Below are 19,860 nucleotides of genomic sequence, written 5' to 3' on the forward strand. Positions count from 1 at the left end.
TTGGAGGTTTTAATCCATGGTTTTAAAAACCGGACCGGACCGGCCGGTCGGACCGGGTTAGCCGGGAACCGGCCAGGCATCCGGTCCGGTTATGATACATAGGGGTCACTTGTAGTGACCCCCTGCGAACCGGGGGAAACCGGCGAACCGGGCGAAACCCGGCGACCCGGTTTCACCCCGGTTTTTATTCAATTTTGAAAATTGAATAAAATAGCTGCTGATTTAATTTTGCAAGGGTTTTATTTATTAAAAACATAAAATTTGAGGGACCAATTTCAAACTTAGCCCACCTATTTCTTTTACCCGATCGATTTCCCCTCATTTCCCCTCGACTTTTCTTTCTCTTCCCTGTGTGAACCCTAGCTGCTGCGATTTTGGGGGTAGACTTCTTCGGTTGCTGCTGCGTCAATCCTCCGTCGTCGGTCGGCGATTCTCCTCTAACCACCACGGCGACAACAGCTCTCCTCTCCTTCCTTTCTCAACCGACCGATTTCCAGGTTTGTATGCTTTTTCTTTTTCTCTGTTTCTTAAGTTTTGTTGCTGTTAAATTAAATTGTTTGAGTTTTTGTTGTGAAGGCTTAATATTTAGTTTGTTCCTTATGTTTAATGCTTGATTTGTTTGAAGGATTGATATTTTTGGTGTATGGATTGTTATGTTTAATTTATTAGAATTTTATTTTATATATATAAAATATATATATTATTTATGACGTCATCCGGTTCAACCGGTACGGGCCAACCGGTTGAACCCCTTGACCCCTGAACCCTTTGTTCCACCGGTTTGATGTCCGGGCCGGTTTTTAAAACCATGTTTTAATCCCTCCAGCTTTAGTTTGAGAATTCTTTGTTTATTTAGAGCTAAAACTTTCAACAACATTTTTTCTCTCAGCTCTATCTACATCATTTGTTATCAGAGTTGGATCGTCTCCTAAACTGAGTTTTTTGAGCACTTGATTTCATTAAAGTTGAAAAAAGCATATCTTGGAAGAAAAATTGAAGATCTTATACAAGAAAAGAAGATATGAATACCAATCCTTTGCGATAGATATAAAAATCATAATAGAAGAGGCAGAAAAAAGTTTTAAGAAATGTTCCAACAATTATTGAGACGAAGAAATATGGGGCAAATGAAGTCTTTCATCATGCCAAGACGAATCATTTGTTTCTCCGACGATTCATCATCAATTTCTCCTTGCACATGTCCTAAAACTCAAAAAGTAAATCCTATTTGTTGTTTTCAAATTCCTATGTTTAAGATTTAAATATTGAAATTGTGAATGAAAAGTTGGATGTTAGTATGACTGAGGAGAATTCCATTTATCACTTTGAGTTCTTTTGATATTTGTATAAATGAGGAGAAATAAATTTTAGTGGGCAAATAAATTGGTGAAATTGATTTTTTATTTTGCGTGGTGAGATTGGAGAAAACTATGTTGCAAATAATACCTCCTATATGTTTGAGAAAAAGCTCATTATAAATAATTTCATTAAAATAAAAGGTTGATATTGATCTTTAGAAATAGTGAAAGTAGGCTTGATATTTGCTATGAGAAGAAAAAAAAGTCAATTTATGTGTAATGTTGAGGAAATAGTGATATAAGAGATGGTGGATCAAATGTATTATGGAATAGTAAATTAAACGAACCGAAAAACTTTGAAAAACGTGTAACCAACTTAAACCATGAAAGGAATCAAATAGAAGTCGAGAATTTTGAGTAGTTTGTAATAAATTGGTTGATGTTAAAAAGGGACAGTGACACATTTGAAGAGAAAAATCTTGGAAAATAGCATATGGAAAGCGAAATTAGGGTGAGAAGGACAAGACTGGCCTTGAGATGAGGGATTTGGTGTTCATGAAGTACGTGGTAAGTGGGAATGGTGTATGGATGGATGAAGAGAAGGCAAGAGCAACCCCAGAATGGCAGAATGATGTTGTGTTAATGATAAGAAAGGTAAAAAATCTACAGTGGGCATACACAAAATAATACGGGGTTATGAAGAGTTTACATAAGATATCTAATGAGTGTGTTGACAAGCACCGACGAGACATTCTATTTGATGTTTGTGATGTATGGAAGAATAATGATGAGATGAAAGCCAATAAGGACGAGCATTAAGGGAATTTACAACTTGAGGTTCGGGAAGATGTTTTTGTGTATTCAAAACTATGAAAGGCTTTCAAGCACACCAAGTAGCAAACTTTGACCTTCAATAAATAATCTTTTCAAAATTGTGAAGAAAGTTAACTCAAATACTTATCAAATGGTTTTTGCAAATTGGTTGAGAACGACATCCCTTTCATTCAATGTGAGCGGTTTAAGTCCATCAAACTCGATGCATCTATTTCATACTTAACAAGAAATTAGGGATCGATTTTTTTTTGTTGTTTTTATAATAAGGATGTCAATTCATAATGGAAAATAGACAAGCTCGAATCATCATATCAAGAGATGTGCAAATCAGACCATCAAAGGAAAGACTCGATATCGATTTTTTTTTTTTTTTTGCAGAAACCAATTTTAATTAAGGTCAAACACATCCCAACTCAGGGTAAATTGAAAATTGAGAACGAGTAGTCAACTTCAGTTAAAGTGTGACGTAGACACGTGGTTTTCCAATTGGATTCTCTCTTTATCTTCCCATTTGGTTAATTTCTTGTTTGGTCTCTTCTTATTTTTCTTCAACTCTCCTTTTATTGCTTTGTCTCGTTAGTTTTAGTTGAGTCATTACTTAATTTTTATCCTTCATAGTTTTAAGGGTATTAAATTCACGTTTTTAAACCAACTTTTATCAAATAATTTTTTTAGATATATCTATCAAGAGGCGAAAGTTATATCGAAATTGGTAATTTTCAATTCTTTAAAGTTTAGTTTGATCTGTTAAAATCTTTAACAAAGTTCTTTCTCACAACCTCTCTTTCGGTTAAAACCTTTAACAAACTTCTTTCTCATAACCTTTCTCTTTATATACAGGAATTGACGTATACTTGTAAAGAAGAAATCCATCGATATTGATTGGTGAACTATAAGTTAGGGGAAGTCTCGATGCCACGTGAGAATTTGGCCTAATCGGCTCTTAGCCCCGTGAACCTCGGTTCATAAGACAATGCCGTTTTACTCTAATTTGCATGTCGTTTATGACCTTAGTTAATTTAAATTTCCAAACAATTCAGCTTTTCGAGTTTCTGGTTCTTTCTACTTCGAAGTTGAATATATTTTCAAACGCAAGAAAGTGTTCATTTCTCTTCCCTCCTCCAATTTCACAGCCATTGCTTCAGAAATTCCTAACAACTTCTCTTCTTCTGATCTTCAGTACTCGACCTCCATGGTTTGCTGTTCTCTCGACTTCCTTCCCTTTTTTCAATCCCTAAAATGTCAAAACTCTTGCGTTTCCCCCTCATTTACTGCTACCTTTTGCAGGAGTTGCAGCAGAAGCAACAGCACTCTCCGACTCTTGATGATTGCTTGAAGCTATTAAAAGGTGAGAGAGACGAGCAACGCCTTGCTGGTTTGCTGCTAGTAACCAAATTTTGCAAAGGAGACGACGTCGCTTCCCTTCGTAGGGTTTATGATGCTGTCGGCGTGAGCTTTCTCGATAGGCTCCTGAGAACTGGTATTGTCTCTGTCTCGTTTATGAATGCGATGATTAGAAGTTGTATTCACTCAATTTCTCCATTAAATCACCTGCTGTTCTTCCTATTACAGCGTGTGCTACTTCAATTTATTTGACTCTTGTTATTATTATTATTTTTAATTAGAAATTATGATTATGATTATGGTTTCATGTCTATATTTATGTGTTTTCTTGGTGGTTATTGGTTAGGAATGAGTAAAGAAAGTGGAAGTGGCAATGGAAACAACAATCGTGATGCATATTTACAGTTATCGGTTACTGTTCTTGCTGCATTTTGTCGTCTTCCTGAAATCGCTTCTTCAGAAGATATGGTTTCGAAGATTCCATTGATACTGGAATTAGTATCGACGTAAGCTTATTTCTATTAATTCTTCATATGAAGTTGGAAAGGGTGATAAAAAAATTTGTGTATATTAGGTATTCATGATTTTTATATTTGAGGAACTCAAAGATTAAGTGCCATTTATATTGTTGTCTGAATCATATCTTTTTAATCTTTGGTATTGATGTGGACTTCATTCTGCGTTCTTTTTTGTTGTTAATTAGTGTTTGGACTGGCAGCTAAGGCTATGCAAAAATTAAGGAAAGTGGGAAATGGTGAGTGATTGTGACACAATAGTGAAAAATTGGCTCACCTCCATGACTGCAGATCTCAATAATGGAAGTCAATGATCATGTTGATTGCACTTCTTAATTAAAGATTTGGATCCATTCTTTTGCACCGGACTAGTGAAATTTGAGTGATGTGGTTTAGATTTGCAACATATGTGATGAAAAAAGTCATTCAGTAGTAGTGTGAAGATTGACTGATGGTTTTAGGTTGAATCCTAGGGGTGGAATAAGAAGGGAACCTATTAGGAATTAATGCTGTTTTTCAGCTAAGAAGTTGATTTACTATCTTGCACAAATAACCATTGGCAGTTTTGGTGTGGATTGGGTGTTTTGATATGCTGTTTTACATGATCGATATAGAATTTTGTGAAAAAACGCTGCACTTTCTCTTTCTCTTCAAAATTTGCCTATTTGGGTGGCCCAAGATACCAACCTATTGATTTATGATCTATGATCTTTATAAAAAATGACAGATCAAGCGGAGCAGTTCTGGAAGAATGCTGCGAACTCTTATACCAAGTAGCAGCATCTTCTGAAGACGGAGCCAAATCATTCCATGAATCTGGAGGCATTAAAGTGCTAGCTTATCAAATGTCTAGTTTACCTGATGGTAAAAGAAAATCTTATTGTTATTAATATTTTATTTTCCTAGACAATTTCTGGAAGTTTCTTCAAAATACATTTTTTTCAAGGAAGATGCCTTTGTTCAACTTGGTTGAGGATTTTTTGAGCATATTTTAGGTCCTAATTAGTAATTAGGCCATGTGATGTGTATATCTTTCAGGTTCACGCATCATAGAGCTTGCTATGAAAATCTTACAATCTGTGCTTAATAAGCTACCTCTGGATTCCATCATCAATAGCTACCTGCAAGAGCTTTCAATGATGGTAACTTCTCAATTTTGCATGTGACTTGAATATCTAGTCCATTGTTATGGATTTCTGATTCCAACTTGTTCTATCATAATATGTTAATGGTTCCAAAGGCCAGATCTTTATCAATTTTCACTTGTGTTCTTCTCTAACAAGTTGACAGCTTTCACCATTCTCTCTCCTACAGTTGGTCTCAATAGGGAGACAGTTTGCTGTGTTGCATAATCAACTTAAATTTGACGCACTTCACCTACTTTCTGAGGTCTTCTCATCGAAGTTTTCGGTATGTATATTTTTCATTTATATATGTTGATGATGCAAAACAAATTGGAGTTTACATGGTTTTGGTATTTCTGTACTTCATTGATGGGTATCACTTCTAAAATTTACTTTAATATCCTTGCTTTCTGCAGGAAGCAATTCATGATACATTGCGATCGATGGCAGGAAAGAATTGGCCAGATTATATGCGTGTTGGTATTGTGGCTATTTTACAGAATCGTGTAGGTAATTTGGATTTCTTTCTTAACCTTTTATCTAGTTTCTGGTAAATTTAAGATGGTAAAAGTAGTCAATGTCTACTTTATTTTGTATTTGACAACAAATAGTGTTCTGAGGTTCAGGTGGCTTCTGTGGTTCTGAAGGTGGACTTAAATGCTAGAATCATGAGAAGTTTGGCGGTAAATGATAAAACAACCTGCTGTAAAAAAAATGCAGCATGTTTAAGATGTGAAAGTGAAATCTATATCTGATTTCGGGGAACTATGCGAGGAGTTTAAAAGTTGTAAAAGGAATTTGAAGGTGCTTATCTTTGCATAATGTACACTTTTGCAGATCGTGTCTGTTTGTCGAATGAGAGTCATATCATCTCTAGTACTGCATTTCAAAATTCCTTAGTTAATTCTTAATAGTTAGGATATGTCAGCTAAATGATAATGATCCTTTTAACTTGAGTTTGAACTGGTTCGATATGTAGTGCAAGTTAGATGGAGAGCTTTGAGTTCTATGGACTTTGATAATGTTATAGTTCCCGAGTTTACTTTGGAAAATGTAAATCCATTCAATAATGATTCTTTATTCACCTCTTTCTGTTTCCTCTCCTCCCATCACCAGTGTGTGTGTATATATATAATGTTTTCAGAATTTATTTTCTCAAGTTTTATTGTGTATCTACATGTCACATAGTTTGTCATATGATAGTTATTAAAGGCGCGCCTGAGGCGCGCCTATGGCGCATGGCGCACCAGGCGCAGGCCTTAGCGCCATGGCAGCCCCATGGCGAGGCGCAATCGCCATGGCGCGCGCCTGGTGCGCCATTTTGCGCCAAATGCAATTGCCAAAGGCGCACCAAGGCGCGCCTTGGCAATTAGAGGCAGTTATGGGCAGTTTTTTTATATATCTGGGATGAAGCACATGTTCTATTAACAAAAAATATTAAAGAGGAGAGAGATTACACGTTTTAAACTAATTAGAAGACGAAGAGACAGAGTCATTTGAAGAGTTGAAGATGAACTCGTGTTTGAAAATGATACTCTAACATGGGGTTTAGTTGGTAAGGCTGCTGGAGTTGAAGAGATTGCATATAACACTAGAAGAGTAGGAAAAAAGGCTAAAGTATTATCTTCTAAGGATCGAGGAAAAGCCCATGTAGTTGTTCGAGATGAGGAGGAAGAAGAAACTGAGTTTGTTGATGAGGATGAAGAGGATCAGTTTGATGATGATGCTTTAGATGAGGAGTGTGATAGTGATGATGAGGAGTGATGGATTTGGAGAGTTTTGATTAGGAGTAGAACTTAGGAATTAGTATTCAACTTTAAAGTTTGCTAATATGGGGTTTATTTTGCATTTTAAATTTATTTATGCTTAAGATATTTTCATGATTTAGTATTCATTGCATTTTTATGTTAGTTTTATAGTTTTCTAATTTTTATTTTTGTAAGTGCGCCTTGTCTCGCTATGGCGCGCGCCATCGCCGTGCGCCATGCGCCAAGGCTCCAGGACCCCTTGCGCCTTAGTGCGCCATGCGCCTTTAATAACTATATATCAATGAAACTTGAAACATTTCATTTTTGCCTTTCAATCACAGCACCTGCCGAAAGGCTTCATGCCCTTATTTTGGCTGAATCGATGATGTCCCTGTTTGGGGAAAATTGGCTGATTGGTCAGTCAAACTTGCCCGATTTACAAGAACCATTGCCTCGTGACAAGTAGGTTATTCATGCGAATTTTTCTTCCTTTGAGGTTTGTTGGTGGTTTTTGTTATTGGTCTCTCACTAGTATGCTTTCAGGTGTCTATTGTTTGTGCTGGAGTATTCCAGGGTCGAAGTTGCGGTGTTGCTCAATGAGCTGGCCTATTTGAAATATGAAGCTTCCAAGAATACTTCAGCTTATGCAGAAACTATCATCTTAAAGCAACAAAATGTAGCTATAGCATTTTCATTGATAGAGAGGATAATCAAATTAATATCATCAATAGCTGAAAGTGAAGGTAATATGAACAATTTTGACCAGGAAAGTTGTACAATATCCTTCTTTGCGTATGCTTAGATAAGCTTAAAGCTTACTCAATTACTATAGTCATATTGAGCAATTGTGAAAGTATCTAGTGAACTTGCATTACATTCATTTCATTTTCTTGATCCAATTTTGAACATTGCTTGTAATTCACTTTACACTTAAACTTAGTGTTTACCTTTTGAGGCTTAGGGTCCAACACTTTCGATACCACCTAACGAATCTCTTACAAAAATCATATAATTGACTGCTTATATTATATATATATAGAGAGAGAGGGAGAGGGAGTGCTAGCATATGCTTCATAAATTATTCCCTGTTTGTTTTTCTTGTTCAGTTCGGAGAATTTCTTCTCGCTTTGCTCTGTTTGTATAGATGATTGAATGTTGTTGTTTTTATGCTACATTTGAAAGGAATTCCACCAGAAATATGTATTCCTTCCTATTAGCCTATGCCTATCTGCTAATCTCTGTTTATGGGACCTATCCAAAATATGTTCAAGTATTTAGTTGAATGATACATAAATATTTTAAGGTTGAATGGAGAAGCAACCAGGACTTACATTTTATTTTTGAATTTTAATTAATGGAAACATGAACTAACTCCTCATCTATAGCTCAAGGGTGTTATTCTAACACTAGAGATTACAAAGACTTGGAAATAATTTTTTTTTTTTTTTTTTATATGCTCACTCCGGCTGTCACAATACATTTTTAATTAATGCATTTGTTGGTATTCATGTAATTAAGGTAGAAAACAACTGCAAGAGGGGCACTAACAGCCTCATCTTCTACCAAAGGAAGATCAGTAGGCCCAACATGAGGAGGAGAAACATCAGTAGACACTGGAAGATCAGCAGGCCCAACATGAACAACTTCAGGTTGAACAATTGTTTCGTTGGGGATGATGAATATGTACTATCTCCAGCACCACCAATAGAAGAAGCTAAGGAATGATGCATTTTTTAGTTTTTAATTTGAAACAATTGCCAGTCTATAAAGAAAATTGAATTCTATTAGAAAAAAATGAATTGATCGATTGTAGACACTTGTTGGGTTCATGTTCCTTGACGCAAATTAGTGAATCATGCATTCACAACTAGTGTAAACTTCGCAAGACTGTCTATTAGAGTTTGCCTAGATGGAGTGCGCAATTTCATCGGAGAGAATGACGCCACACCATTGTAGGTACTTGGATGGTTGTCAGACGTAGGAGTTGCAACGGATGAGGATTACAAACCTTCATGGACAGGTAGATTTATGTTTAGTCTTTTTATCCTTGTTTCCAAACTAGTTAATAAATTTTAATACTTGATTTATAAATGATAGAGATTAATGAGTAAGTACAAAATCAAAGACCTTGTATTCTTTAAATGTGATAAACTTGATGAGCTTTTGACGGAATACAATCCATTGTGTGAAATTATTGTTGTGCACCGTGATTTGGATGAGGAATTACATTATCTTGCTCAAGGGCCAGTAGCATATAATATCTACTGGTTCTGGAGCATGTTATTAACTCATTGAAATTACCATGCACAAGAATAATTCCATACATTGGTCTGTATTCTGTTAAATGCCTGCAGAGCTCACTGGGTTGTTCACTTTCAAAGTATTCAAAGTCTTCGATTTTGGATCTATTTGTTGATGTCTATCATTTATAAATTAAGAGTTGCAACTTATTAATTAGCTCAGAAGCAAGGATAGAAAAACTAAAAATATATCTACCTGTCCATGAAGTTTGTAATCCTCCTCCGTTGTATCTCCTCAGTCCGTTAACCATTCAAGTACCTTTAGTGGTGTAGCATCACTGTTTTCGAGGAAACCACACACCCTGTCTATGCAATCCCTAATGGACAAACTCAGGAAGTTTAGACCATGTTGTGGATATGGATTCGATGATTTGCTTCAAGGGTCATGACTGTGGCTTAGGCCCAGAAGTATCTATAAATACAATTAATTCATTTTTCCTGATAAAATTCAATTTTCTTATTATAGACTAGCATTCGCGTCAAGATGAAACATTCTATCACTCCTTACCTTCTTTTATTGGTGGAGATGGTGAAAATTCAGAACCCAAATTAAATACCTGAAGCTGTTTATGTTGGGCATGTTGATCTTTCACCATTGGCTACTGAGGCTCCTCCTCATGCTGGTCCCATTGATTTTGCTGGTCGTTGCTGAGGCTGTTGGTGCCCCTCTTTCAGTTGTTCCCCACCTAATTTACATGAATGCCAATAGATGGATTAATTGAAAATTTACTGTGACAGCCAGAGAGAGTATATTAACAAAAGTCTTTTTTCAAGTATTTGTAACCTCCAGTATTAGAAATAACACCCTTGAGGTACAAATGATGAGCTGCTTCTTGTTTCCATCAATTAAATGTAAGTCCTTGTTCTCCAACAATAACAACAACAAAGCCTTAGTCCCGAAATGATTCGGGGTCGGCTAACATGAACCATCATATAAAACCGTGAAATCAAGTCGTGTCAGCGACATAAGTCCCTGTTCTCCAATGAAAATATTTTCTTTTTATGAAAGTTTGGTTAATTTTTGTGCAGGGGGACTTATTGGTGACAACACTTGCATAAAGGTGATCAATGGGATTGAGGAGTCGGTTAATGTGGTACTAGAGTACCTGCAAGATGCAAAGGTAAGGAGCTGTGTAGTGTTAAAAGTTACTGTGTGGTTAAAGTCGTGTGCTTCAGCTCTATTGACTTTTGTGATCTGTAGGAACATGGACAAAAGAAGGGAGATGATCTCCTTGCTTCTGTACGTCTTGTTGGGAGGTATGTTTTAGGCATTCTTCTCTTCCTACAGTTGTTTTGAGCTGAATATACAATATGGAGCTCTCATCGTTGTTGATAGGAAACGTAGTTACCTTTCTTCAAGTTGTGTATTTGGGATCAGCTGAATCAAACTCTGAGAATAATCCAGTTTGCACATTGATGTAGCCAATCAATGCATTTTTACCAATTTATGCATTGGCACTTATAAAGCATGTCCTCTGCATATGGTTGTTCTATAAAATTGCAGGTAGTGGTTGTAATTGCTCTTTTTCTGTCTCTGAAAGTTTAATGTTTGCATTCCTGCCTAATGGGAGAACATTTATCATAGAAAATCAGATGCTATTGTTCGTTTCTGAATCGAATTTTCTTTTAAAATCAAATTTACTATTCCACTCCTAATGCATGCAGATAGGTTTCCTATTAGTGTATGTAATGAATTTTCTGAAACCTTGTGCTTCTATGTAATAATATGGTGATGGTTTTATTTGGTTCAGTTATCTTGCAGAAACACCTCATGCCTGCAAGGATAAGGTCAGAGAACTTTTGGGTTATATGCTATCAATTGAAGCTGATGACGAACCAAGGTTTGCTATTGAAACACACATATTATGACATTCTATACTTTATATGTTTTATTATATGATATTTAACTTGAGAACGACTTATTGAAACTATTTGTTTGATTGCAGTCCTTTTCTCTCTGTATGTTTTTTACTTCCAGTGCTGTGTCAAATCACAATGAACACTGAAGGATGCAAAGCTTTAGTTTCTTCTGGCAGTTACCAAGCTGTAAGTTGTAACTTAATGTATCCGCAGCTAATATTTCTGGTGTATCCCTGTGATGGGATTTTTAAGCCGCAGTTTGTCCCTTTAATAAAAGGTTATTCGAGCACCACCTTATTTGGAATCGTGTCAAATAGAGCGCCATGGTTTTCTCTTCACCCCAGGCTGGTGTTAAAGTGTTTTACTGATATTTTGATATGCTGATATTTACAGGTTTTCAGATACCTCATAAAAATTGTTGGCCCAAGTCGTTGTACAGTTGACGATAATAGCTCCATCTTCTTAGCATGTGATACAGTTACGAATCTGCTTTTAAAGGTAATTTCATCTTTGTTATTTGTATCGACCTTAGACCTTCAGTATAGAATAATAAAACCTTCTAATTATTATCTATATATTTTTCACAATCAGAAAGAGCAGGCACTATTCTCAGTGGATGAAGCAACTGTTGTTGATCTTCTCATAGCCTTGGGATATTGGGCAGGTACACAATTAATAGTTCTAATACGCAATGCCTGCATCAAAATCATTAGTAGATCTGGAATGATAAGTAAAACTGGAATGTCTTAGAATGTCTTAAGAGAAATTTTACACGACTTACAAAAATAAATTCGAAATAAGTTTTCTTACTGGTATATCTGTTCTGTATTAAAAAAAATAAAAATTCAATTGATTCTCTTCCAATTCAACCAGGCATTAGCACCAAAGGAATGTCTATTGTGAATTACTGAATTTTTAGCAGCACTGATAACAGTATTAAGTTATTGGAGTTGCAATTGAGCTTTCCTAGTTGATAGCAAGTTTAAAATGAAGCCTGGGCTGATCTTTTGAATTTCAGTTCGTTACAAGCAAATATTCTCACACTTGTGAGTTGTCAAGAAACCATTCAACCTAAAAAGTTAAAGCAGATAGGTAAGGCCCAAGAATAGCTTTTATTATTACCTCTATCACACAGGCTTATATCCCTTAGACTTGTAGCATGTACAACACAAGCTCATTTTATCATGTCTTGATTCCATTAAGAAATAAAGTGCCAAGATTTGAACCCTTATAAAATTTGTGCTTGACCCTTCCTAACCCCTCCAAATCTTTCATCTGATCAAAGCCTAAGAGACTCTGATGCCATGCCAAGAACCATTTGACTTTAAAGCTTAAGCCGATAGATAAGCCCCAATGATAACTTTTATTGTGATCTTCGACAAGAGTTTCTATCACCTGTAGTTTGGTGATTATAAGCATGTATTTTTCATTTATGAAGTTTCTGAACTTTATTTCTCTTCTCCCAGAAAATACTGACAATGCATCTGATATTATGATGGCTTCAAGTATTTGTGCGCTGCTGTTTGATAGCACGTCGGAGGAGGCTCTTCTAAATCATCCCAACTTCAGCATCAGGTCTCTTGGCAGTCTATCTCAGCTCATGGCTAGAAGTTTTGCTTTTTCTAAGCAGGTAATTTGATGATATTTACAGTGTACACATTTTTTTAGGTTTAATACAACAACTCACTTGGCAGTCTATCTCGGCTCATGGCCAGATTATCCGACTGGCCCCCTGAACTTTGGAGATGCCTTTTGAGCCCTATGAACTTGCTTACATTGTCTCATAACTCATTAGCCCCCTAAATCCACGCGACAGAACAAATTGATGAAACCTCATACCTGTACTTGCGAACTTATTTAAACCACAGGTTCATTTATTTTTATTCTTATCCCTTGAACTTATTTATCAAACCAGTCAAATTCAGGATGCTTTTCTATCCATTATTAGTTAATTGTCACGCCAGCTTTCATCTACATTGTACCATTTCATATACATCAAGCTAAATCTAGCATTATTCCTCACCTCTCTTAAGGTGGATAAATTCTATAACATTCCCGGAGCAATATATCCGGCCAATCAATTGTTGCCACTTGCATAAATTTATTTTTTTAACACCAATAATGTCCTATGAAGTGGTATTTCATTCCTCTTTTGATTGCTCGCATGTATTTCTCGAGGAGTATGGTAGACATTCTCTTTACGGTAAGAATCTTTAAGATATGACAAGCTGGAACGATAAACTCTCAGGCCTCTTAATTGAACCCATTGCAGGAAAAGTCTGATGCTGTTACAGGAGAACTGGATCTTATTGAAATTGTGACCTCAGGTACATCTCAAAATCTTGATACAGACCAATAATTTAAGTAAAGCTGTTTATTTTATTTCAGTTTCTTTTTATTTAGTAATGCGAGTCTTGATTGATATTCTAGTTTAATTGAGATTAGTTGTTTTGAATTGGTGCAGGATTTTCCCGGTGGGCTCACCGGTATCCACGTGTTTGCGCCGCAGTGCAGGGAATTTCATAGATGATGTTCCATGTTACAGGGGGTCCCAACTGGTTCTATGCAGCTGGGATTGTCACATGTCCCAATGTGAATGGTCCATGATCAGTCTGGTTCTGTTGACGTGTCACAATCTGAATAGTCCAAGACCAATCTCTTCCCGTACCATTCTAGAGTTTGGTCCTGTTGACGTATCACAAACTGAATAGTCCAAGACCAGTCTCTTCCCGGACCATTCTGGAGTTTTTCTTAGTTTAGCCCTTGTAACAGTACTATAATGCATTTGGTACCTCAAGATGGTACTAGTAGACCACATGTTACATATAGAAAAATTGTGCCTAGCTACGAAGTGTATAATAGCTAGAATTTTGATAGGTGACTGTTTTGATTTAATATATAGACAACAATGTCAATGGCAATGGTTAATATATCCGTAAAAATACCCGTGTACCCGTTAATCATATGTATTATCAGTCCTGCTATAATACATTTTAAATTTCATTTTCTTTCCATGTAGTTTTAATTTTAAGGTATCTATTAAATATAGGGTTAAATGCGCCATTGGTCACTGAACTTATATGGTTGTCTCAAAATAGTTACTCAACTTCAATTTGTCTCAATAAAATCACTTATCTTTGAGTTTTGTCTTAATTATGTCACTCTGATGATTTCAGTGATTAAAAATCGTCAGAATGATAACATACGTGACACGTCTACATGAGTCAACCCAAATATCTGATCGAAACTACACATGACATCTACGTATATGCTACATTGCTACCACATGTTGGTTATTTTTAAGGAAAAAAAACAAAATTTAGTTTTTGTTTATAAAAATAACTGACACGTGAATGTCATGTCATTTGTCGTTTCGGTCAGAGATCTGAGTTGACTCATGCTGACATGTCACATACGTCATTATTTCAATGTATATAAAACTTTGTAGTTTGGTTAATATATAATAACAATTTTCGTGGTTTAAAAATTTGTTAACATGAGTTCGTACTTTGTGAATTTAGTTGTTAAAGAAATGAAAAAGAATATATATATATATATATTTTTTTTTGCAGATATGAGTATGTACTTTGTAAACAAGGTATGTACACCAATCAACTAAGTGCTATGTTTGATGCATCTCATGAGAAATGAAAAAAAGGTAAGCAACAAGTGCTATGTTTGATGCATCTCATGAGAAATGAAAAAAAGGTAAGCAACAAAAAGGAAGTAGAAAAATGTGAACCAAACACGTTAAACAAGTAATTATTAACTTGGAAAATTCATCTAATCACCAAAAAATAATATTTTTATTCCTAAAATAACAAATACGTACATTATTTAAAAAATACTGGAATATCGTTGCTTTCAACATTTCCTAAAATACTAAACGATATATAAGAGTGTGCTAAACGAAACAACCACAAATTCTTTTCATAACAAAATTTCATTTGCACACAAACTCTCAATAAAAGAGTGCATAGAAAAGTTAGTTTTATCTCTGATGTCCATATATCAACTCTAATCTATGTATTTAAACAAAAACTTAAACTCTTCAAAGTCATCCGATTTCAAGTAAAGAGATTCAAAACCATTTTTTAAAAATCACTCAAAAAGCTCAAAAAGAAAAAAAAAAGATAGAAAGAAAGAAAGAAAGCAAAAACAGGAAAAATTGAAAATCACACATAACACATGTTAATTAAACTAAAAAAAAATGAATTTATCAACTACACTATTATAAATATTCTGAAATCATTAACAATAAAAATTACTTCAATTTATAAACAAGTTTAAAACTTAACAAAACAATTCAAAATACTCCTAAATTCAATGAAAAGTGAAATAATTTGTGTGAAATTCATTAAATCTACTATAAATCATTTTAATAAACATTTCACACTGAATTTCAAAAGAAAACATTTCAATTTCTCATCACTTTCATCAAATTTCATATATCGTGAAATAAAGTAAAAGTTGATGAAATTAATTGAAATGGTGCAAAATACACTAATATTTTATATCAAAATCGATGTAAAAGTTAAAATAAAATTAAAAAATAAAACTATTTGGGAAAAAAAAAGTAAATTATGAGTATCAACATACTTGCATTACAAAATCGCAGCAGTTTATACAAATGCAAAATATCATAATAAAAATAGAGAGGACATGAAAGTGACCATAATATAAACAAATTAAATGAAACTCACAACACAATAATTAAAATACATTCAATCATGACACAAGGACTAAAATCCACTAAAAATGGAATAAATCTAATGAAACTTATATCAAACTCATTCAAACAATTATAAAAGTTTATATACTTTAATTCCACTTACAAAATAAATCACAATATAAATACTACTTCATTACTTTACACAAACAAAAATATTCACAATTATAGTAAAATCTATCCATCAATTTCTAATTCAGAAAATGAATCCATATACGATTTCTCACTCTCAAATCTATCAAAATGCTTCATCTTCCCATAATGGTACAACAAATTTGACAACCTTAATATATGCATCTTTGAATCACTATGTTTTGATAAGGATCTCCCCTTCCCCCCACAATATACTCAACAAAGGTCATTACAAATACTTCACACTTACTGCAAAAAAAAAAAAAAAATTGCATAACATTAATTAGAAATATATTAAATTATATAAAAAAGAAAATAAAAGTATAGTACTTGGCTTCTTACTAAGGTATGTTTTTCACATACTCCAACTCAAATAGATCATTCAAATATTTACCCATATAAAGTTTAGATTCCAACAATTCTAGATCTCCTAAGAATAACAAAGTAATGAAGATGCTTTGCCAAAATACCAATACACTTCAATGTTGACTGTTTAGTATAATTCCTAAATGCAAAACTATTCAAAGAATCGTACATATACAGTTTTCTCTCTGCAACAAATATAGCGAAAATCCAATGGCAGTTCCAATATTAATAGGAAATAACACTTCACTTCAGAAACTTCTGACCATTTTTTTCGCACATATATAACTACGACCATACATAATCATATACTACCAGTCATACCTAGCTTATCGATATCAACATTATTAGCCAAACCATTAAAAAATTTATGAAATCATTCATTAGTTATTGTGAATTACAACTTGATAACATTATTGTAAATCTCATTCTTCCTGAAATGATAGAAAAACAAACAAAAAAAAAAAAAAATATTTTCAAATTAAGTTAAATTGAATTAGTCATCTTAAAGAATCATTCAAAATCTAATTAGTTGCTTCACTCACGAAACATGAGGCACCTCCCTTAATTTCTCACTCGATGCATATATTCCTCTAATAATTTTTCTACTATCAACATGAAAACAAACTGTGGATAAACCAAACCTCGTTTTAAAAGGATAATTATCAAAATCATCTAAAACCACCATTGTCTTCCTTTCCAACAACATCATTTTCAAAATCTCTAATCTCAACTTCCTAACAAAACAAAAAAAAATATTAGAGCTAATTGAAAAGTTTTATAAAGTTTAACCAATATTATACGATTTCAAGACACTTCAGCCAATCTCATCAACTCTTAACACACTTCTAAATTTAGAAAAAATAATTAAAACTGAATGAAGTCACAAATAAATCCTTTGGAAATGATTAAGATGTTAACAAAATGAATAATAAAAAAATAAAATAGGATCTAAAAAATTCTAACAAAAAATAAAACATTTATAAAAAAAGTACATTCAATATATGTCAAATGTTTGATATTCACTTAATAATATCTTTCTCATCTTTTAACAACATCTTCTAACATCCATTTTCTCAACAATAACATCTTTACTCTCATTCTTAACAAATGTTTCTGATTTCCTCCAACAAATACTAAACTTATTTACAATATTCTCTAAATCAGACTGAATAACAAACTGGATTTGTAGTTGGATCAGGGGTCACTTGGTTCAACTGGTTGACTTAGATTAGTCGGATCGAATGACATAGTAAATAATTAAATAATATATATATATTAATTATATATATAATTTAAAATTATATATTCATATCCATAAAAAAATGACACAAAAATAACTTGACTCCATAAAACAAATTCATCAAAGAGATATCCATATGCATAAAATAGAATATAACACAAAAATTCCATAAAACAAATTCATTAAATCCAACTTTAAAAAAAGAAAATGAAACAAATATCAAATTAAATTGATGAATAATCTAAAAACAAAGAACCACAATTAAGTATTTTTTCCATGGTTCAACCAATCGTCTTCTAAAAAGTTTTGTGGAACTGGTTTTCTTATTCAATCTCGAAACAATGGTCATAACCTATAATATATATACATAATAAAGCTAACTCTTCCTTGTACAATAAGAACTTTACAAAAAGGAAAAAAACTAACTAAAGAATGAATGCAAAATAGTTAGCCTGAAGAAGGAAAGTCAATCAATTAAATTTAGCCTAAACAAGGAAAGTCAATCAATTAAATTCAATTATACACACACACACATATATATATATATATATATATGTGTGTGTGTGTGTGTGTGTAAGCCACCAATATTCCCCCTCAAGTGGGAGCATGAAAATTCTGAAACATCAGTCCAAATATGAGATGTAGTAATGGTGCTATATTGTAAATCATCACGAGCAAAGTGACAGTCCATTTCAATGTGCTTCATCTGTTCACGAAAGACTAGATTTTCCGCTATATGAAGATCAGATTGACTATTACAAAATAACCGTATATGACGCACATGCTTGATCCCAAAACAGGACAATAGAGACTTCAACTCACATGTAGTAGCAGTAATAGACCGAGATCCTACTTTGGTGGAAGAACGATTAACGAAACAAACTTAACTTCTCTGTACTCAATTGAATAAAAGTATGGATCCCATGCCTGACCAAACAAATAAACAAACAAACAATGAATAAATAAAATTAACTTAAAACAACTATAAATAGAATTTAATACAAATTCACACAATATAACTTCCCTGTAAAAAAATGACCAAAAATAAAAGAATTCACATATAACTAACAAACAATATTACCAAAAATAAAAAAATAAAAAATAACAAACAAAATTATATTTAAAATAATTCAAAATGCAACTAGAAATAAAATTGACTCAAACAAAAGTGAATGAAATCCACTAAATTACAGTTATAACCAATTTAAAATAATTTCACGAAAACTAGAACACAATCAAATCAATTTCAACTGATATCAACCAGTATCTTTAATTTCTTTTATACGATTTTCATTCAATTCCATCCAATTTCTTCAAATTTCGTCATATTTTACACAACTTTATCCAATTTAACATCCAACAAATGGATTCATTTAAACACAGCCAAAAACAACAAAATAGAACATAAATGAAATTGACTAAACTGACTGTTAATTCATTGAAACATCCTTCCATACAGGGACATATTCATGGTGGGGGCAATGGGAGCACTTGCCCCCACTGAGTTCTAGCAATTTTTTAACCCCTAGTTAGTATGATTTGGGATTTTGGAGGTTTGCCCCCATTGTCGGTGGTGGAGTGGAGGTTCTGCTGATAGTTCATGTCTAAAGGTTGAAGAAGATGGTTTAGAGTTTGTTTTATATTTTCTTTCCTCTCCTTTAAGAAAACAACGTTGTTTCCACTTAAATGTGGAATGGCGTCGTTTTGTCTAATGAAACATTGAAGGAAAAAGCCTAATTCTAATACCCATAATGTCGATCCCCAATTCCTCAAAGGCAGAAATCGAAGTCCGAAATCTGAAATCCCTTGGTTCTTGAAACTCTAGTTCGAGATAAATCAGAGAGATTTTTTTATCTGTAGTTTGGTATTGCTGAACAAGCTGGTATATCTTAGCATCCAATTCTTGGTTTTTCAATTCCAACTACGAAAAATACTTGATTATTTTGTAAGGGTTTTTGAACTTGAATATGATATGTTTTTTTAATGTATGATGTTTGTGCTTTCCAATTTCTAAAATATATGCAATTGAACCATCTCACTGGGAAAGGGAAAGCATTTCATATTGGACAGTTGTTAATTGTTATATTTGAGTTGCTAGGAAATTGTTAGGATATTAGTAGTTAATTTGGATATTTGGTTTCATTGTATAAGAATTCGTTGTCTTTTGATCCATTGTTTATTAGCTAGAAACCAGTCTTTGTATTTCTCTTTGTTTGGAGTTACAGGAGATAAAGCGATTTTTGGGTATTTTCCTTTCATTAGAAAGAAACATTTATTTGTTTCTAAACATAGTTGTGAGAGAGAAATTCTATGATTGATACTCCTGGAGTAATACATCTGATTAATGCTTTTGTACACATTTATTTTTTT

General features: G+C 33.6%; 1 protein-coding gene across 3 annotated transcripts; it reads left to right on the forward strand.

The window, feature by feature from the left end:
* The first annotated feature begins 316 nt into the window (after positions 1-316).
* LOC136202688 (uncharacterized) lies at positions 317-14,031 on the forward strand. Of its 3 annotated transcripts, XM_065993456.1 has the most exons (20): positions 317-497; positions 2,973-3,051; positions 3,266-3,327; positions 3,420-3,612; positions 3,823-3,982; positions 4,719-4,855; positions 5,030-5,133; positions 5,306-5,401; positions 5,532-5,625; positions 7,205-7,325; positions 7,407-7,606; positions 10,193-10,284; positions 10,365-10,420; positions 10,915-11,004; positions 11,110-11,209; positions 11,417-11,521; positions 11,615-11,687; positions 12,490-12,653; positions 13,296-13,350; positions 13,488-14,031. In XM_065993456.1, the coding sequence occupies exons 2-20, from the start codon at positions 3,045-3,047 to the stop codon at positions 13,547-13,549; spliced, it is 1,971 nt and encodes a 656-aa protein (XP_065849528.1). In that variant the 5' UTR covers positions 317-497; positions 2,973-3,044; the 3' UTR covers positions 13,550-14,031. The 3 variants fall into 3 exon arrangements, with proteins under 3 accessions (XP_065849528.1, XP_065849529.1, XP_065849530.1); XM_065993457.1 differs by having other exon boundaries at positions 2,973-3,327; XM_065993458.1 differs by lacking the exon at positions 2,973-3,051.
* Positions 14,032-19,860: the final 5,829 nt, after the last annotated feature.

Source organism: Euphorbia lathyris, chromosome 8 (genome assembly GCF_963576675.1).
Source record: "Euphorbia lathyris chromosome 8, ddEupLath1.1, whole genome shotgun sequence".
In the NCBI taxonomy this organism is placed as follows: Eukaryota; Viridiplantae; Streptophyta; class Magnoliopsida; order Malpighiales; family Euphorbiaceae; genus Euphorbia; species Euphorbia lathyris.